This window comes from Micrasema longulum, unplaced genomic scaffold (assembly GCF_059751315.1).
Source record: "Micrasema longulum isolate JH-2025_06_02 unplaced genomic scaffold, ASM5975131v1 h1tg000904l, whole genome shotgun sequence".
In the NCBI taxonomy this organism is placed as follows: Eukaryota; Metazoa; Arthropoda; class Insecta; order Trichoptera; family Brachycentridae; genus Micrasema; species Micrasema longulum.
The window spans coordinates 196,182-215,721 of NW_028278095.1; the positions used below are offsets into that span (position 1 = coordinate 196,182).

The 19,540-nt window shown below is 31.2% G+C and overlaps 1 protein-coding gene across 1 annotated transcript; it reads left to right on the forward strand.

Annotated features, from left to right (window-relative positions):
* The first annotated feature begins 236 nt into the window (after positions 1 to 236).
* Positions 237 to 19,134, forward strand: LOC148278247 (cGMP-dependent protein kinase, isozyme 1-like). Its single transcript, XM_088231702.1, has 10 exons — positions 237 to 2,549; positions 4,103 to 4,401; positions 4,479 to 4,762; positions 4,903 to 5,072; positions 5,224 to 5,465; positions 5,867 to 5,970; positions 6,209 to 6,425; positions 8,777 to 9,008; positions 10,691 to 11,040; positions 12,543 to 19,134. The coding sequence occupies exons 1-10, from the start codon at positions 2,442 to 2,444 to the stop codon at positions 12,700 to 12,702; spliced, it is 2,166 nt and encodes a 721-aa protein (XP_088087828.1). The 5' UTR covers positions 237 to 2,441; the 3' UTR covers positions 12,703 to 19,134.
* The last annotated feature ends 406 nt before the right edge of the window (positions 19,135 to 19,540 follow it).

Here is a 19,540-nt window from a genome sequence, read left to right on the forward strand (position 1 = left end):
TCATTTTGTGGAGGGATTCTTCTTTTTAGTTTTTAAACGAGAAAGGAGAGGACTTTCTAAGAGCTGTTAGACTTACCTTTGTTTATGTTGCAGACCTGACGGTTGGGCCTGGTTGCATACTGCGAACCAGTTTCTTTATAAAATAATTCAACATGACACTGGCAAAAGCGTCAAATTTAATATGCAATGCGATTTTTAAAAATTCTTCTTTCTTCCAGATTTTGATTTCTCTTTTGAAATATTGTTTGTTATCAGTCAACTTGATTTTATGTGGAAGCATATTAAGTAACTGGGCAGAAAAACAATCCTTACACCTTTGTTGAAATTAATGTTGTGTTGAAGGGAGGAATGTTGACAATGATATTATATCTTGCCTTTGTAATATTATATTAATGTCCCTGAGCAGGAAAATGACAATGTCCACCTTTAAATCTGTCTGAATAATTTAAGCGTATCTTAAGCATATCTCAAGTACATCAAAGGCTTTCAAGATTTCTGTTGATGGGGTTCTTATTGATACCTTGAGAATAACTTTTTCTTCTTTGCAGTCTCAATCCTGGGGATTGTTTTGCAGCAAAGTCCTGCATCTCGTCCTCCATTGGTCTCTATTTTCTGCAGCCTTCTTCAGCTCCACATAAGAGGCGCAGTTAAAATCTTCGCACACTTGCTCTAAATATTCCCGTTAAACTTTTATGATTCCTATTTGTACTTTGATAATTTGTTTAAGATGTGTAGCTGCAGCGGATCCCCACCCTATCAGACCATATCCTAAATGAGATTGCCAAAGTGCACGGTACTTTTTTTTCATATCATTATTGCTTATGCTGTTTCTAATAGTCTTAAAGAAATACTTTGAGTGTTTATTAGCCGTGTGTTTAATATGAGTGTCCCATCTTACGTTTCTTCTATTTCAAGCCCAAAATATTTTATGGTTTTGGAGTATACCACAGTAGGACAGTTGCAGTGGTTAGCGCGTTCGCCTACCATGTTTGAGGTCCTAGGTTCGATTCCTGTTAAAGTGGACGTGAATATCGGTTTTAACAGTTTCTACACTTGAGTATTTCACTGTCTCTGGACTGGAACCTAAATCGTAAGACGTAAGATTTTTAGATTGTAACCGGTTACTGTCTAGTTTCAGTGATTATTTTACACACTATGTAATATTCACCATTCTACCTTCAATGTTAATTTCTACCTTATCCGGAATCAAACCCGGAACCATGCGTGTAGGCAAACTGGCGAACCATTTTATTAATTATTGAATATTATTTAACACTATCGGGCCTCTTGGCAACATATGGTGACAAAATTAAAAAATTTAAAACTCTGAGAAGTAAGGAAATTCTAAAAAATAATAATGAAGGCAATTTTTGAAAAACGGGTTTAAAGAAACATTTTATCGCAGATTTTACATTTTTCTATCGTGTGTATGATATTATTTGTCAGCACTTTGTGTATCTATTTATGTACGTACATAATTCTAAACACACCACAGTGTACATAAAAAACATAAACAAACGACGCAGTTATTTTCCTTTTTTAATTTTTTTTTTGGTATTTCAGTTCCAGGTACTGAAAATGAAATAGTGAACATAAAACCTGTGTAAAATGGATAATAATAATGCTGAATGAACTCACTGACTACCTATAAATATTTATTTTATTTTATTTTATTCAGAAAACATACAGTCATACATAATAAGTATTAAAAACAACAATTTTTTAACATAAGACTAATTAAGTTTTCATAAATTATGCAAAAGATATAACATTAAATGTGACAAAAAAATAAATAAATAAGAATTTCATGTGAGAAAATAATAATTGTTAACATTTGCGTTTTCCATGGAGGTAATAAATTCAGTATTATACTGATTGCTGAATAAAACTTTGCGTAGTAGTTTTTGCTAATTTCATACTCAACAGTCGGCGGGAAATGTTTAATGTTTGTTCTTGAAAATTCTCCAACAAAAACAGTAAAGACAATGCCACTATTACAAGTCTTTCGAGACATACCTGTGTATTTACTAACTGAATGAATATAATTTATTCACACCTCACAAACGAGAACTGAAGGATTTCTTGATAAGGCAACAATCAGAGCTCAGGTCTATGAATGACAGCAGTTCGTACATTCAACTTGTATTTAAACACACCTGGCATGATAAGTCAACACGACTAGGTATCTGAAACACTGGAAAATCGGCTAAGTCGGCAATCAGTAGGTTTAAAATTACAACTTTTAACACACCGCAAGTTTCTCTGTGGCTTAATTCCTCAGAATACGTAGTCATTTCATTCGAAAATAAAAATAAATGTACAGTTTTCATATGTGACGACCGAAATAATTATTAAAATGATGTTTTTTCGTTTGTGTTGTTCTAAGTGAGGCAGTGCGAGTGAATTAATTTTAAAATTTATCGCGATCAAAATATTCCAAAATGCGTTTTTGCCCTCCTTTCAAGTTTGCTACCAAAGGGGGGTTTAACTTGTCGCAAGTTCCAAAAGATGGAGTGGTAGAAAATGGCGCAAAACGCCCCACAATAAGAGTAAGTAAAAACATCAACTTATTTAATAAAAATCAATAATTTAATATCACGAATAAACAATGTCGAATTATATCGTTCCGTATGTAAGTTGAGAAATTGATATTAGGTATTGTGATTTGACATTCCGTATCTCAATGTAACAACACATTTAACCTATGGACCTCACAAGTTAGAAGGTATGTAGATAGGCCCTGCCGAATCATTGTGACTGACGTACAAGAAATAATAATACCGATCGAATGTAATTGTTATTGATTAAGCGTGTTTCATGTTTGAACAATGGCTCATTACCCACTTATTTATTGATATAATTTAATTGATGAAGATTGAAAACATTAACAATAATATTATAACCTGGTAGGTATACCATGATATAGTAAAATTGAAAACCTATTGAAACCTATCTATGACGCTTAAAATCGTCGTATACATTCGATTATTTTCATAAAAAGAATAAAAATGTTTCTTGTAGCAATATTTTGCTAAGGAGCAAGTTCTGGCTAGTGGCTAGCGCTGGCTCAAAATCTTCTATGGCAGGCAGGTCTGCCCTGGCATACCCCTGGCTACAGCCCTGTAGCGCTCGAACCACGTTCCACCACTTGTTTCTTATTTTCTAACACAGCCATTGAAAATGGGCTAAAATGGGTTTCCATCTTTTTTACAAAAAAATAATGACTTAACATATACCATTTTATTTTGTACGAAATAAATATGTATGCCCTTTCTGATTTTCTCTAATTATAATTTATCGTAGGCAATTTAGGTATCTATGCATTTTTATAAAGAAAAATAAATTTAAAAATTTAATTACGCATTTAGTAATAGATATTCAAGTATGTTCGATATTCCAGTTTTTAACTTTTTCTTCAACAAAGTTGGAAAGTTTTTAATACAAAAAATTAAGCAAAATGTTTTTTATTTTTGTTTTTCCATTGACTCTCGCAAAACAATAATGATAACGGCCAAAATACTAGTAAAGATTCATAAATTAACATAGGTACAGACATTATTATATAAACCTGTTCAAATAATCCACAAAATAAATTGTTTTTCAAATACAATAGGAAAAAACCTTAAACTGTAATATTGTCAATTAAAAAATATTTTTGTTACTTAAATTATATTGAAAACTAATTCACTGTACCTACCTCTCGATTTTTGCGGCTTTTTATATCTCGAAAGGAAACAAAAATACAAAAAAAGTTTTTCTTTGAGTACACGTTGTAACCTTTAAATTGATTAATTTTTAATTTAACATCGTGTAGCGATGAATATTTCATTTTTTAATTATTAACCTATTTAACTTTAGTTTTTAGTATTAAACAAAAATACATTATTATATTTGTCAACATAATATATTTATTTCGAAAATAATTTCCTTTTTATGTGTTAAATATTTCATATTCAAAGTTTACGCCTTTAAATATGTCGCAAAACATTACTTTGAACGTGCCTAGTTGGTTAAACACAGAAAGTATGTTTAATCCTTTCTACTACATTTAAACTACATTTAAAAATTTCATAATTTTCAGTTTATTCCATTTTCATTTCAGCCAATCGAACCTTTCCCGAGCACGTCCATTAGTTCTATCAATACTGAAAGAGTTGACGTAAATATTAATGAAAATAAAATATCTTCAAATGTATCTAATAGCACCGAATCTAAAAAATCTTCCAGTAATAAATCGAAGAACGAAAAGGACATTGTTGGAATTTCAGATATAGTTGAAGCAGAAACTAAAAATAAAAGGGAAAATGTTAGAAAAAGAGGAGTCATTACATCAAAAGAAGAAGAAGATTCTACTCAAGCAATTACAGACATAAAATATCAAAAATATGACAAAGATGAAAAGTAAGTTATCATCTTTACTTACGAAAAAAGAAAATTGTAAGAAACACATAATCTCATAATTTTCTTTGTATTTTCAGATCAATAGCCCTAATTAAAAAAGCTTTAAATGGGAATGACTTCATTAAAAATCTAATGGACGATGAAAGGCTTAACTCTGTTGTTGAAGCCATGAGCTCTCAAGAGTACGAGGCGGGAAACCTCATTATTAAGGAGGGGGAACAAGGATCACATCTTTTCGTTTCAGCAGAAGGAAGCTTCGAGGTTATTAAGGATGAAAAAACAGTCAAGAAATTTGGACCCGGTGTAGCCTTCGGAGAACTAGCAATCCTTTATAAGGCTAAAAGATTTGCATCAGTTCAAGGTAATGTTTATATTGTTCTGTATTTTTAATTACGTAGATTTAAGTTAATGTGATCAATTTTTGCTGTTTATCTCATAAGTAATAACTAATGTCGTTCTTGTAAATTTAATCATTCAATTCATTATTATTTTCAATTCTAGCAACTACCAAAGCAAAAGTGTGGGTTTTGCAAAGAAACGTCTTCAAAAAAATTATGTTAAGGAGTGGAAAACAGGAACAAGAAGACAATTTAAAATTCCTGTCTGGAGTTCCTATCTTAGAGGGAATCCACCCAAATGATCTTCTCAAAATATCAGATCTCCTCAAGCGCGTATGTATATATATATATATAAACACTGAATAACATTTATACTTTACAAAATTACTAGTAATGAAAAAATGAGATGTTAAAATACGCTGAACGAACAAAAATAACTAAAAAACGTTCGGCGGCCATGTCACTATTCGTTTAACTTTTTTAGGAATTCTTCCTGGCCGGCACCATGATAGTACGCCAAGGAGACAGAGGAGATAAGTTCTATATTATCCGTGGTGGAACAGTATCCATCACAAAGAGGCCGCCGGATGGTGGACCTGAAGAATTCGTCAAAGAGATATCTCGGGGAGATTACTTCGGGGAACAAGCTCTTCTGCACGAGGATCGCAGACTTGCCACAGTAACAGCCAAGGCACCAGGAGTAGAGTGCCTTACTTTGGATAGAATGTGAGTTGACATTAGACAATGCACATTATCTAGTATTGTATGTTCATTAATAAGTCGCCGTGTATCCTGATTAAAGTTTGTAGGTTTTCACAACCTTCCATATACTTATTATGTTTTTCTGGGTTGTTATGGCGTGTATTATTTGTCCTTTTTGCGACATCAATCCAGATGATGGACACTTACGATGTTCGGAACGTCGGCAAGAAGGAAAAATGATACACGACGCAACAACCTAGAAAAATATCACAAGTTATGAATCCTCTTCAATTTCAGTCGTGCTGTCTTAGTATACCAAGATCACAAAATCTCTATGCTTAATATTTAAACTCCATTTTTTGTATAATGGATGAAAAGTTCAATATAATGTAGTGCAAAATATTGTATAGTTGTTAATTTTTCAGACCATTTAATGAATTCTTGGGAAATATTGACAAGTTAAAAGGAAAATCATACCCAGATCCGCGATCTTCAAATGTTAGCAGAAAACCACCGGTATTTTCACCAGGTAAATTATATTACGTTCAAAAGCTATTATGAAAAAAATACTTACTACAACTCGTACTATCATTACGTCACTTTCCCGTAGGGGTAGGCACAGAAGATATAATAATCTAACAGCCTGTTTTAAAGTCAATTTCAACATACGATTCTAGCTTTATCCACCATTATGTAAAATATAGATCTTGAATTGCATGATTAGAATATTCATATTTGACGACCTCTAACATTGTATTTTTGTTCAGAATACGACAGCATAAAATTGGAAGACCTTGAAATTGTGGGTACACTGGGAGTGGGAGGATTCGGTCGAGTGGAGCTTGTCCAGTACACCAAGGACAAGAGTAAGACCTTCGCTCTCAAGTGTCTCAAAAAAGTAGACGTGGTACAACAGATGCAACAAGAGCACGCATTCAATGAGAAGAGCATCATGATTAGATGCAATAGTCCATTTGTGTGCAAGTATGTCAATAGCCTTTAGTTTAAATTATCGTTTTATTCTTAGCTATAGTAATGGGATTGCTGTATAAAAAATGTTAAACCATCTCAGGGCTGCAATTATAAACGCTATCTTCATCGGTATAGGTAACTGAATTCTGGTACACTCCGCTGGCCAAGTAATAGTGAGTCTCTAAAGGGTTTCAAAAGCCACAATAGTGTGAACACTTTGGCCCAATTAACACGAATCGTCCAAATCCATACGGCACGGTAAAATTAGGGTAGATTAACATTTATTATATTATTTTGTATTTATTTCAAATTTATTCAGGGGCTACTCTTAGGTGAAAATCCTGCAAAACGAAATCAAGAGGAGATTAGTCTCTGTATTGCGTTTGCCTGACGTCAATTAAATACATGTAATTACCGAAAAGTAACACGCTGTATACAAACTTTATATCTGTGTTAGTACTGTGATGGCTTTAGCTTACTCTACGTTACCTATACGTATTGAGACGGTATAATGTAACATTTTATATATATATATTTATGTACGAAAATATGTATTTTTGTATGAAAATTTAAAGTATCTTCGTCGATAATCTATAATTTAACACGTTTAGAAAAAAAATGTTTACATATTATATTTTTCATATAGAAAACTTCATTTTCATTTATAGATAAAATTTAAGATAAATGTTAACTTCCGATTGTAATACGGTCCCAGATAGCCAGATGCATAGATTATATTGATTTTAAATGTATTTTCATACTAATAGGGAAATATCACATACTACGAATACTGATAAAAATGTATGAAATGGATTTAGAATAATTCATTGTATTTTCAAAATCAAAGCGAATATTTTTCATTCGGGATTATTTTTTTTTAATACGCCACCAGAAAAACGTGACATGTTTGGCCTTGATAGTTGTGACCTCAAGATTCATGACAATGTTCTAAACAAATTTGAATGGTCAGGAACCAATAAACATTAATCGTGACGTATTAGGGGCGTGGCCAATGGAATGACCGTTTTTGCGGGAATTCAAAATTACAAATTTATAAATATTTTGTATGCTACTTATAATTAACAAAAAAAATTTTTACTGGACAGTATTTCATAGACCATTATAACTTTAAAAATGTAAAAAAAGTACTATTTAACATTTTTAAACATTTTTTTAAACATTTTTTTTGCACCACAACAGGCCAGGAGGCCTAATTACAGTGGTGAATTACATCACAGAGCACCCAGGCTTGAGAAAAATCACACTTTTAATTTTTGTGTTCTCATCGGGAATCGAACCCGGAACCTTCCGTGCGTGAGTCAAGCGTCTTGACCACTAAACCACGGAGGCCGAATTTCCCTATTCATGTTTCAAAGTACACATTACGTTTACTTTCTCAGCACTAAACTTTTTTATAACAAACAATAAAAACCATAACAGCGTTTACCCATAAGGGTAAGAAGTGAGAATAGAATGCCATATCACTTTTTCATTTATTTTATTTTTATCAATGTTTTTTTTATCAATTTTATTTCATGTTTTTTTTTATCTATACAAATCTACTTGAGATTTCTCACCCGCATAAATAAAGGTTTCAGCTCTTTAACTTCACAAACTTCAACAGATTAAATAATTGAAGGAATATATATGTTCAAATATGGTCAGAATGGTGAATGTTACACAGTGTGTAAAGTGGCCACTTAAACCAGCCATTGACAGGTCATAAGCCCTGTAGATGCCTAGCCTTATTTACCTTATATATTACCTTATCTTAAATGTTCTTCATCTCTGTTGTAATATATTAAAATAAACAGAAGAATTAAAATTTTATTTAATTAAAATGAAAATTTCACTTTCTGTTATTTTTTTATAAAATTTCACTTTTTTATAAAAAGGAAATGTGCAAGAACGTAACCTTGACAAACTCCGGTGGTGACCTCAAACCGATGTGTGATAATATCGTTTATTTTAAGCTGGCTTTAATAAGTTCGATTCATTTTATAGGCACCATACTTATATGCTCCTAGTATTTTGTAATGAGTGTAGGCCCATGCGGACTATCAAACGATCTTTCGTAATCTACGAAGCACATAGCCAAGGAACAATTTAGTTCTTTGTTCATTTTTAAACATGCAGGGATATAATATATTAATATGTGTATATGAAAACACGAATAATATTCACGGTGTTTAGGTATAAATATTAATATGACTAAACTGTCGTTAGCTGAATTTGTTTATATGGCAAAACCCACCATTGTACGAATTTCATGTTATGTTTTTAATGATGAACGATCTTTCTAAAGTTTGCTTACTATCTTGTATATATATATGTACAAACCACATTACGTGTTGTTCTTTCAGACTATTTAAGACGTACAAGGATAATAAATACCTCTATTTCCTGATGGAACCTGTCCTAGGCGGTGACGTGTGGACCATCCTGCAGAAAAAGCGGAACTTCAACGAACAAACATCCCGATTCATGACTGCTTGTGTTGTGGAAGCCATAGAACACCTTCATAGTCTGGATATTATATACAGAGATCTCAAGCCAGAGAATCTCATGCTGGATTCCGCTGGATATGTCAAACTGGTAAAGAGCTAAAATTATTTTTTAGATTGCAAAATCTTCGTAAACATTTTTATTGAAGGTGGTTTTACACTGCAATGTTTCATACTTCTGCCACCTAAAGCGTAAGACTGATCACCCATGTGACAAAAATGATCAAGATACTTGCTTGCAATTGGAGTGCCTCAGGGTGCGGCTATTCCTATGGAAATTATGATGATAATCTATGCACACACCAAGCATGATTCGTTAAATTATTATTTAAATTTCTACAATAAATAAATACCTAGACTTGTATTTATTTATATTCATTACATTATTTATTTTTTTAATTAGAAAGGCAAGATAATCCAATATTCTACTTATTCATCAAGTGTAAGTCAGTAAAAATAAGCGAAGCAGCGTCGTATCACAGAATAATTGTATGGATCGATCAGTTCCTATATGGGCGATGCCTGTGTTCTAAGGAACCGATATGTTGTGGTAAAAAATAAGATTTAGCACACTGACGTATTTCACATATTTTATGTATTTCGCATTAAACAAATTATTTATTTATTTAGAACGCAAACAGATGTACAGGTTATAATGCATATACTTAAAGACATATGTATAAAGAAAAGAGAATACATAGCAAACAATAAACAAATGATCGAGAAACGCTGCAATTGCCACAATGCACCGTTAAGTGTGAATAAGAAATTATATTGGTTTATAAAAACCTTTTGAACATACAAAAAAACAACTTCGATTTATGTTTGTTGTGAATGCCGTTTATTCTATTTAAATTATTGTTAAAGTATCCACAATAAAATAGTATTATTGGATTTAATTTTACTTTCATTTTTTTAAATATATACAAGAGCATACAATGTTACGCGTTTCGTCTTATTAGGGACATTATCAAACCTTGATCGGTTTTGTTTGATAATATCCTAATAAGGTTTTTCCTAACCTAACCTTGGTTTGATAATTTCCTATAAAAAGAAGCGTCAAAAAGTATAAAAAAATAAAAATATAATTAATTTTAAAAAAATCTTTTATTTTAAATACCTTACAAATAATTCGATAAATGTGGCAAATAAATCTGAAAAAAGGTAACAAAAGCCGTGCCATTCTCTTTCCGCACCAACCGCCGCGTATCCTGATAATTTTTATGTCATGAAGGTAATATTATCAATCTTACTCTAGGAAATTCAAAGACAATAAAATTATTACTCTCATACATTGGAGTGCTCAGGTATCAATGTTGACCTCTATGTCGTATGTATTTTTTATTGTTTGTGAACCATAAAAAATAAAAGTGAAATAAATCTTACACTTCAGGCGCCAGTCCAGGTACTATAAAATATTCCAGTAAAACCACATTTTAAATAAATATTTCATATCAACTATGTCGGAAATTAAACCCGATAATTTCGTAAAGCAGGCTAACGCGCTGGCCATTATACTGTCTAAATATATAACTGAACTTTATAGGAAAAATAATAATTCTTATCATAAAACCATGAGCACGTTTTAACTTTTGAATTATTTGAATAATAGTTGACGATAAAAAATTTGTAATTATCACATTACTACAATGTATTTTTTATGAATGATAAACTTGTTTTTTTCTTTATTAATCGAAGTTTTAAATTTTATTGCGGGAACCATCATAAATGCCTTTTTTGTGTATTATTTAATATTATTTTATCTTTATTTAGGTTGATTTCGGCTACGCCAAATTCCTTTCCCTCGGCTCCAAGTCCTACACTTTCGCCGGAACTCCGGAATATGTGGCACCCGAAATCATATTGAATAAGGGTCACGACAAAGCGGTAGACTATTGGGCTCTGGGAATATTCGTCCACGAGTTGCTGGTGGGAAAACCTCCATTCCGGGGGACGAACCATATGAAGACATATAACCTGATCCTCAGAGGAATCGACGCCATTGACTTCAATCCCAAGCTTCCCAAAGTAGCGCAGTTGTTGATAAAGAAATTATGTAGACCAGTTCCAGTTGAAAGATTGGGGTACGCGAAAAATGGCATCAAGGATATTAAAAATCATAAGTAAGTATTTTATGTAAAATTGTGTCCTAACCCATACAACCTTTTATTATATTTTTATCATTTTTATTGTCAAAAAAATGTGTTCTAATTTTATCATTTTTCTTTTTTATATCTATCGTATTCTTCCAGTGGCCTTTATTTAAATTTAAAATAAAATGTATGCCCACACTCAGGGCCTTGCCTTTGCGGATTTAATTGTTAATGTAATAGTGTTTTTAGTATACGTAACTTATGTATACCTATTGTAAAATTCAAAGAAAAAAAAATAATTTACAAAATAAATCAAAAGATGTAAATAAATATTTTATTTATATTTTAAAAACATTACAAACGATAAAAACTCGAGAATAGTTTTCATAAACGATTTTTAGACGTCCATTATTGACGAAGGCGTTTAGAGGCGGCCTCTGTCGTGTAGTGGTCAAGACGCTCGACTCACACGCGGAAGGTTCCGATTTCGATTCCCGGTGAGAAACCAAAAAATAAAAATAAAATTTTTCTCAAGTTTTTACATTAAATACGTGCCGTTAAGATTTTTAATTCAAAATATCGTATTTCTTTTCAAGTCAAACATTAGGTACAACATGCAAACAATAATATGTTAAAAATATAATTTTTGTCAATTTACTTTTTATTGTCGAGATGGGGTCCCGCCAAAAAAAGATAGATCTATTAGGGTTTCATAACCAAAACTGAATGGGAACCGCTGGCCTGAACCTCCCAGGACAGGACAGTGAGACAATATAACAAGACCATAGCTCAAACGCAGAACGGTGCAAAAATGAATACATTAAGACGCGTGTTTCGAGGTTTATTACGATAGTTGAGAGGACGAATAAAATAATAAAAAAAAAAAATCTGTGGATTTTTATAGCAGCTAAAATTGCCTCCGCCGCGTTTTCTCTGCATTGTTCGTCCCTATAAGTTGGACAATCGATGCGCCATAAGCAGTCGTGCTCGCTATATTTACATATTAATTTTGTAATTTCTTCCGGATTCCAAAAAAATGCGCGGGAACGACACGCACACGCGGAGCAAGTGGCTATTGTCCTACTGCCCTGTCCGTGTACGTTCACAAGACAATGCGACCGCGCGCGGTGATGGATGTAATACATGTCCTGCGGAGATAGCTTGCCCGTCTATCTCTGGGACAATGCCTCGGTTCACTGTCCTGTCGTCCGAATCTATGTTCACACTAGGCAAATAGGTCCGATGGTGGGACGGAACAGGAATCTTACTTTACTCATAACTTTATAAAGGAATGCCTTTACACAAATGAGGGTAGATAAGTTGTTGATATAGAAAAAGAAAGTATATTTATAAATATATAAAATTATAAATTTATTTAAGTCACATATCGTAGGAATTGAAATGACCTCATTATGCACATACCCATTCTTCGCATTACATTACTTACTATCGCTTAAAATGATCAAATTATGCTCCAAGCGAAAACACTTTTGACATTCGTCTATTATTTTTGTGTAATCTTCATTTTACAGATGGTTTTTGGGATTTGACTGGGACAAACTTAGAAATAGAACAATGCAAGCCCCACTTGTAAGGCCGATAACAAGCCCAACAGATTTGAACAACTTTGAGAAATACCCTAAAGATAAACTGCCGCCGGATGAAACATCAGGATGGGATATCGATTTTTGATTTATTTGATCAAAACTATTATTATTATTATTACTATTATAACTATGATTATTGTCATTTTAACTAAACATATTTACTTTTAAAATATTTATAATGGATTTTAACATATATATCGTGGCTTTAGTTTGTTTTTGTCCAACATACAATTTTTAACGAAATTGAGTTAAGCGTACAGGAGTTCTGAGAAAGCCTTTATTTATAAAATTCAAATGAAAAAAAAAAATGTTTTTAAAATTGTTTAAGGGATCGTTATTTATAAATATTTAGTAAAAAAAACTTAAAAGCTCTATTTCAGTAGATTTGAAAAACGAGCTGAAGCGACGATATTATGACGTGAAACAGTCATGCATTTCAGTGATTTTCATATTTATCGATTTTGTTTCATTTACAACATTTTTATAAATAAACAATAAAATGTATCATGTTTTTCAGTATTTATATTTGTAAATATATCGTACCTAATATTTTATTGATTATTATTTATAAGTAAATCCAAATCAATTAAATTTCCTTTTTGATAGTTTTTTGACGAGGCGTGTAGGTAAATCTTGCCTTGTAATTTCTATATTTATTGTTTCAAATTTATTTCATTTGCATGAACTATTTTAACAGTTTTCTAATTATATATCACTACTTTTTCTGTCAATTGTTCAGCGTTTATCAGTTGCCAGCACTGCGGAGCGCTGTGAAGAAAATCGGTACTTGCATTTTTTTTTATTAATAAATACTTATTTGCGTTCATATGATTTACCCAAACGTTTCATTTTAGGGCCATTTGTAATGAGTTTTAAATGACTCACTATTAGAAAATGGAAATCAAGTTGGGGTAAAGTGGGATTCGAACTACGGGCCTTTGATCTGTTAGTCCGAGACACTCACCGCAGGACCACAACCCGAACCCTTTATATTACTTTTCAGGTTTAAATGCGAACATCACACTTCATGCCATTACTCGCGTAACAACTTAGATTCTTAAATATACCCACATTGGCCACATTTCATAGAATTCTTGTATTTATAGCAAAACGAATCTAACATTCATAAAACATAAATCTGACTCGAATAAACCTTTTATTTTCGCTTGAACGAAAGATCAACAAAGACTTCCTTTATGGTTTTTTTTCCGGTATTACGTTTGATATAAAAGTGTTATGAAAGGACTTTTGATTCAGTCGATTCTATTTTCGTTAGTGTAAGTACCTATTTCTAATATTAACGTAAAACTGAATCAACCGGTTATCAATTGTACAGTTTTAAATAAGTGAAAGGCATTTTTTTCAACGGGTTCGAATACTATAGGAAGCGAAAAGTTTTTATAAGTGCATAAATTACATAGATTATACATAATGTTGTACTGTTTTACTATTACTCAGCTGAAAATGTGATTTTATTTTGTATTATGGAAAGATGCAATTCCTTCATAGAGCGCTAGGCGATTGTGCTATTATGAAATCTAAAGGTAACTCTACGAATCAATATGCTGATTGAGTTTTTCTGGGTAGCTATGCCGTGTGGCGTTGCTGACGTTTTATATCGCATTGCAGAGTCCATCGTCAGTGTTGATGTGCCAGAAAAACTCAATATGCATTTGAACGGCCGTGAAAATTTAAGAAATAATTAAATCACGAATCAACATGTTTGTGAATGGATTTTATAATCAAATTTGCCATGGTCATTAAAATTGTATCTGAGTCCGGTTGCATTTCTCTGATATTGTAGTGAATAATATTATACGGATCTAGCAGTCCGAGGTTCGATTTCCGTTTCATCACAACTTGTTTGAATTTTATCACGATTATTACAATATCTATTTACAACAATGTGGAAATATTTTTATCACTAATATTATTATATCGATATTCATTGGTTTCGAGATGTAACGAGACGTTTTCAGGTTTTTTAATAATCACTTTATTTATCAATAATATTATGAATACTATCCAAATGTTCTTAAGGAGTTTCTTAAAATTTTAACCAGCAGAAATGAAGGATATTTAAAAGATAAGATTAACGGAATGTCCAAATCAATACATTTACATGGCATAACATAGTTCGAATGAATCACATCCACATCAATACAGGTTTCAGCTATTTTACTAAAAGAATTTAGGAGATATGTACCTTTAAACACGTAAAAGTCCAATTACAGGTCATAAAGCCCAGTGAATACCTAGATTTCACACAGAGTGTAAATTGATCACTTAAACCGGCCAATTATAGGTCATAAAACTTTGTGAATACCTAGAGTACTACTTTTAGTGGCCTAAAAACTTTTCAGGTAATTTAAATTTTGTGTTAATTATTCAAGTATGCAGGTTGAAAATTAATATTAATTAGAAACAATAAAAAAACGAATGAAAAAATAATTTTTAAAAGGTAAAATCATAAAAATAGAACCTCGCCCGAAAACGATCCTGATTTCAATAAATCGGTGTCCTGAAAAAACTAAAAAGATCTTACAAATATCTAATGGGTATTATGTTAAAAAAAGCTAAAAGACAAAAATCTATTTTACAAAACATTTCTACTGTTTTTTTTGTCGTAGGTTCTGTTAATAATATTAAATAAACCGGGTTGTGGTCTCGTGGTAGTATTGCGAACTCACGGGCCAAAGGTCCGGGGTTCAAATCTTACTCTACCACAACAAACTAAGTCAAACTAATTTCAATAGTGATGGGAAATTACTGATCACTGATCAAATCGATTTTATCGGTTATTTCATGCAATCATGAAACTCCGTTTCCGAAAATTGATTAAAAAAAAACGAAAAAACAAGCCTATTATAGTGTGTTTAACACAATTGTTCACTAAAAAATGATACATTTATACTTTTTCATGAACATCAAACGAATATTTTTTTTTATTCGGTCAATTTACATTGATCAATTTATCCCATCTCTAACGTTTTTGCAAAATGATGTAACCTTGTAAGAACGTCTTTAATAATTAGGTTTATTTTAGTTTTAATGCTGATTTTATATATTAATGTTTATTTATGTTTCAAGCATTGTAATAAAAAAATTAACACGCCAGATACAAATGATTTTTCGTGTGTCAATATAAATAACTCCTCTGACGTTACTACAAAGTTATGTCGTCACTTTTCCTGACAACTATCATTCTAATCATGTTACATTTTAAGAACAATAGAGTGCCACAAGTCTAAATGCGTCATACTGAGGAAATCGACATGAAGATTCTGAAATTCGCAAGTTTTAACCACAGGTCAATAAAAAACAATGAACTCAAAATAGTTATTATATTGAGTGCATTGTTATATATTTAATTATACTGTAATATACATATATATATATATTCAATAACAAGAGTTGTTTATTAAAAAACACATTTCATTAGAAAGTTCGGTGGTTATTTTATATCCTTTTTTGTTGATAGACTATTAAACTAATTAGAAAAAATGTATATTTTTTGTGTACGAGTATCGTATTATCAGCGCTATGATTTTTTACAGTTTTGTATTTTTGAAATTACTTCGCTTGTGACGTCTCAAGGTCTCTTCCCCTTCTTATCGATGAGTTATGCTAAATCATCAGTTGACTTACCATTTTTTTTTAAAGAAATATTTCCGTTCCCATGATTTACCCAAATATTTAGTTTTTAGGGCCATTTTCAACGAGTTGTAAATAACTCACTATTAGAAAATGGAAATAAAGTCGGAGTAGAGTGGGATTCGAACCACGGACCATTGGTCCGTGAGTCCGAGACACTAGCCACAGGACCACAACTCGATTCAAATTCAAATTTTATTAAAATAATTTTTATTATTTTTTTCATACATTTTCAAAAAACTTCGCAATACAATAAAATTTAATATTCTAATTTTTACAGCGCTTAAGAACACATTCTTTATATACAATTTTCCTGTAGGGTTGAACTTCCTCATTAAAATTTTAACATATTATAACAATAAATAAATATTATGTTAAGAGTGCCATTATGCACTCGTATGCGGTTTTGATGAACTTTTTAGTTATAACCATTTGGAACAGTGTACTGCACTCCTAATTGTATTAAATTTCATATTTAACTCGATTTACAGCTTTTTTTACTTGTGGCACCCGTGACGAATGGTGCGAATTAGTAAGCTACGTGCCACGAAAGGTATCCCGCGAAGGCGAAATGTAAAATCAAATTTGACGGATACCATTCGACATTTCTTTTTAATTTTTTCGTCATATTTTACAATAATTTTCCACACAATTTTTCAATGTATTCAACAAAGATGGCTGGCCAACGGTATCCGTCAAGTTTCAGTTTTCATTTCCCCATCGCGGGACACCTTTCGTGGCGAGTAAAATAAGTAAGCGATCATGGAGGTGGGTAGCCGCGCGGATTTATGAGTGGATAAGGCCTAACATGTAAAAAAAGTGTTTTTATGTCAGTGTATTCTAAAAATTTTATTTATTTGTTTTGTACTTTTAAAATGTAATTTTTAATATTATTTTATTTTTTATTTGTTTTTGGTCAGGTTGTAAGAAATTGCCAGTGACAGACAATAAGTCCGCCATTTAACCGTGAATAACTTTGTTTTATTTTTTGTATTGATCACATTATATACTTATATTTCGGTTAGTAAAGATTAATTATTATTAATTTAAAAATAATAAATTTAAATAAAATTAAATAAAACAAAAGAAATTAAATTAAATTAAATGATATGAAATGAAATGAAATACACTTAATGCAGTGTATCTCTACTTTATTTGTTACATGAAGATATGTGATTAGACTTACGCTTTGGGAGCCACTCCATCACTAAACTCGTTTAAAATGCTTCAAAAATTTTAATATTTGGGTAATTGGATAAATGAATGGCAATTTTTTATATTTTAATGTTTTCTTGTTTTTATATGGGATTTTTTACCTTATTTAAGCTATCGAGTCAAAAACACTCGACAAGATTCTATTTCACACATTTAACTGCATTCTTTTTTGCCCGGACATGTAAAAAATGTGTTTTGTAATAAATGCTAAAAATGTGCATTTTCATGACTCACAAGTCAATCGTTTTTAGTGCAGTAAATTTCAGGTTTTTTTCTTATTCTTTAGGGTTTTCCTTACATATCACAAGATATAATCGTGCTGTCTCGAGTAGTTGGTATAGACATCATGTGCATTTTTATATTGATTTTAAATTTGTATACGATACAAATATTTTTTCGTGTGACGTCACGATTACAATAGGAAGATAACAGAGTTATAATATCTTCTACAGGGAAATATCACATACTACGAATACCGATAAAAATCTTTAAAATGGATTTGGAATAATTAATTGAATTTTCGAAATCAATATGGATATTGTAGAGAAATTTTTTCATACTTAAATGTAAAAAAGAAATTCAATGATAATACGTTCATAGAAAACGTTACGCGTTTGGACTTGGTTGTTGTGACGTCAAGATTCGTGATATTGTTGTACACAAATTTCAATGGCAAGGAACAAATAAACAAGAATTGTAACGTATTAGGGGTGTGGCCAATGAAATGACCGTTTTTGTGGAAAATTCAAAATTACAAATTTAAAATTATTTTTTATGCAACTAATAATTAGCAGAATATTTTTTTCTTAATTGAACAGTATTTCGTAGACTTTTATTACTTTAAAAATGTAAAAAAAAACGTAATATTTCCTTATTGTCTATAAAGTAAAACCGAATTTTCTCTACAACAATGTGTATGTACGAAAATTTGAAGTAACTTCGTCAGTAACCTATAATTGAACATGTTTCTAAATTTATTTCACATGGATAATCTTTTTTTTTTTCATATGACATATTCGATTTTACTTTATAGACAATTCGAGATATCTATGGTACCTTCCCATTGTAATCGCCCCCCAGTAAATCATTGTAGTGTTTAAGTCCATTGTATAATATTTTTAGTGATGTGCCATATGTAACATAAGATAAATGCGTAATTTAAAAATTAATCATAGTGCAAAATTAAAATATTTCTTTATTGATTTAACAATTTATATAAATATACAATTGCTTTACATATAAGGGCGGGCATATTGCCTTAAGGTTATTTCTTCCTACCTACCCAAACTGTACCGTTTGAGAAAATTACAATGCAGAATCTCGTAATTTATACAAATATTTAAAACAAAAATGAACTAAAAATTTACACTATACTATGAAGAGAGGAGAGGAGAGGGATGGGAAGGAAAGAAGAAGGAGAAAAGAACTACTCAAAGATTTAGATAGTGACATTTCAATCTTGATTTAAACGTATTAATATCCTCTACAAATGCTAACAATATTCTGATCTTACTAGGAATGGGGTTCCTTATAATGAATTACAAAGGCGTGCAAGGTGAATATTGTAATAATTTTCAAATCATATTTTTCATGTTTGTAATAGACTTATTTATCAGAAAATAAAACCGCTCCAATGTTTGCCTAGATATTAAACTCTTTTGTGTAGCTTTACGACTATTTAAACGATAAAGGGATTACTTTTAATACTTTTACCTACATTTACATATGTACATATTCTAGTTTATTAGTAATTCATATACAAGTTCTTTAAGTGCCTAAAATAAGGACGGGAAAATATTTTTTTAAACTAAAAACAAATAAAGCCGTAAAATTTTAAAAATATATTAAAATCCTGAATATTTTAAATAGTACCTGATTGATATTTTTTTTATTTTTAAATGTTATTTTGTCCACCTTTTGGTCAGCAAATTTGCCTACCGTGCAAGAGGTCTCGGGTTCGATTCCGACATAATATTTCACAGTCTAGGGACTGGCACCTGAAGCGTAAGACTGATTATCTTACTTTTATGCAACAAAAGATGATCTAGATACAC

Excerpts from the sequence above, each read along its gene's own strand:
- LOC148278247 (XM_088231702.1), top strand. The coding sequence starts at position 2,442 with ATGCGTTTTTGCCCTCCTTTCAAGTTTGCTACCAAAGGGGGGTTTAAC. Across the intron at positions 4,763-4,902 it reads AAGATTTGCATCAGTTCAAG|CAACTACCAAAGCAAAAGTG; the intron begins GTAATGTTTATA and ends TTTCAATTCTAG. Across the intron at positions 5,073-5,223 it reads TATCAGATCTCCTCAAGCGC|GAATTCTTCCTGGCCGGCAC; the intron begins GTATGTATATAT and ends TAACTTTTTTAG.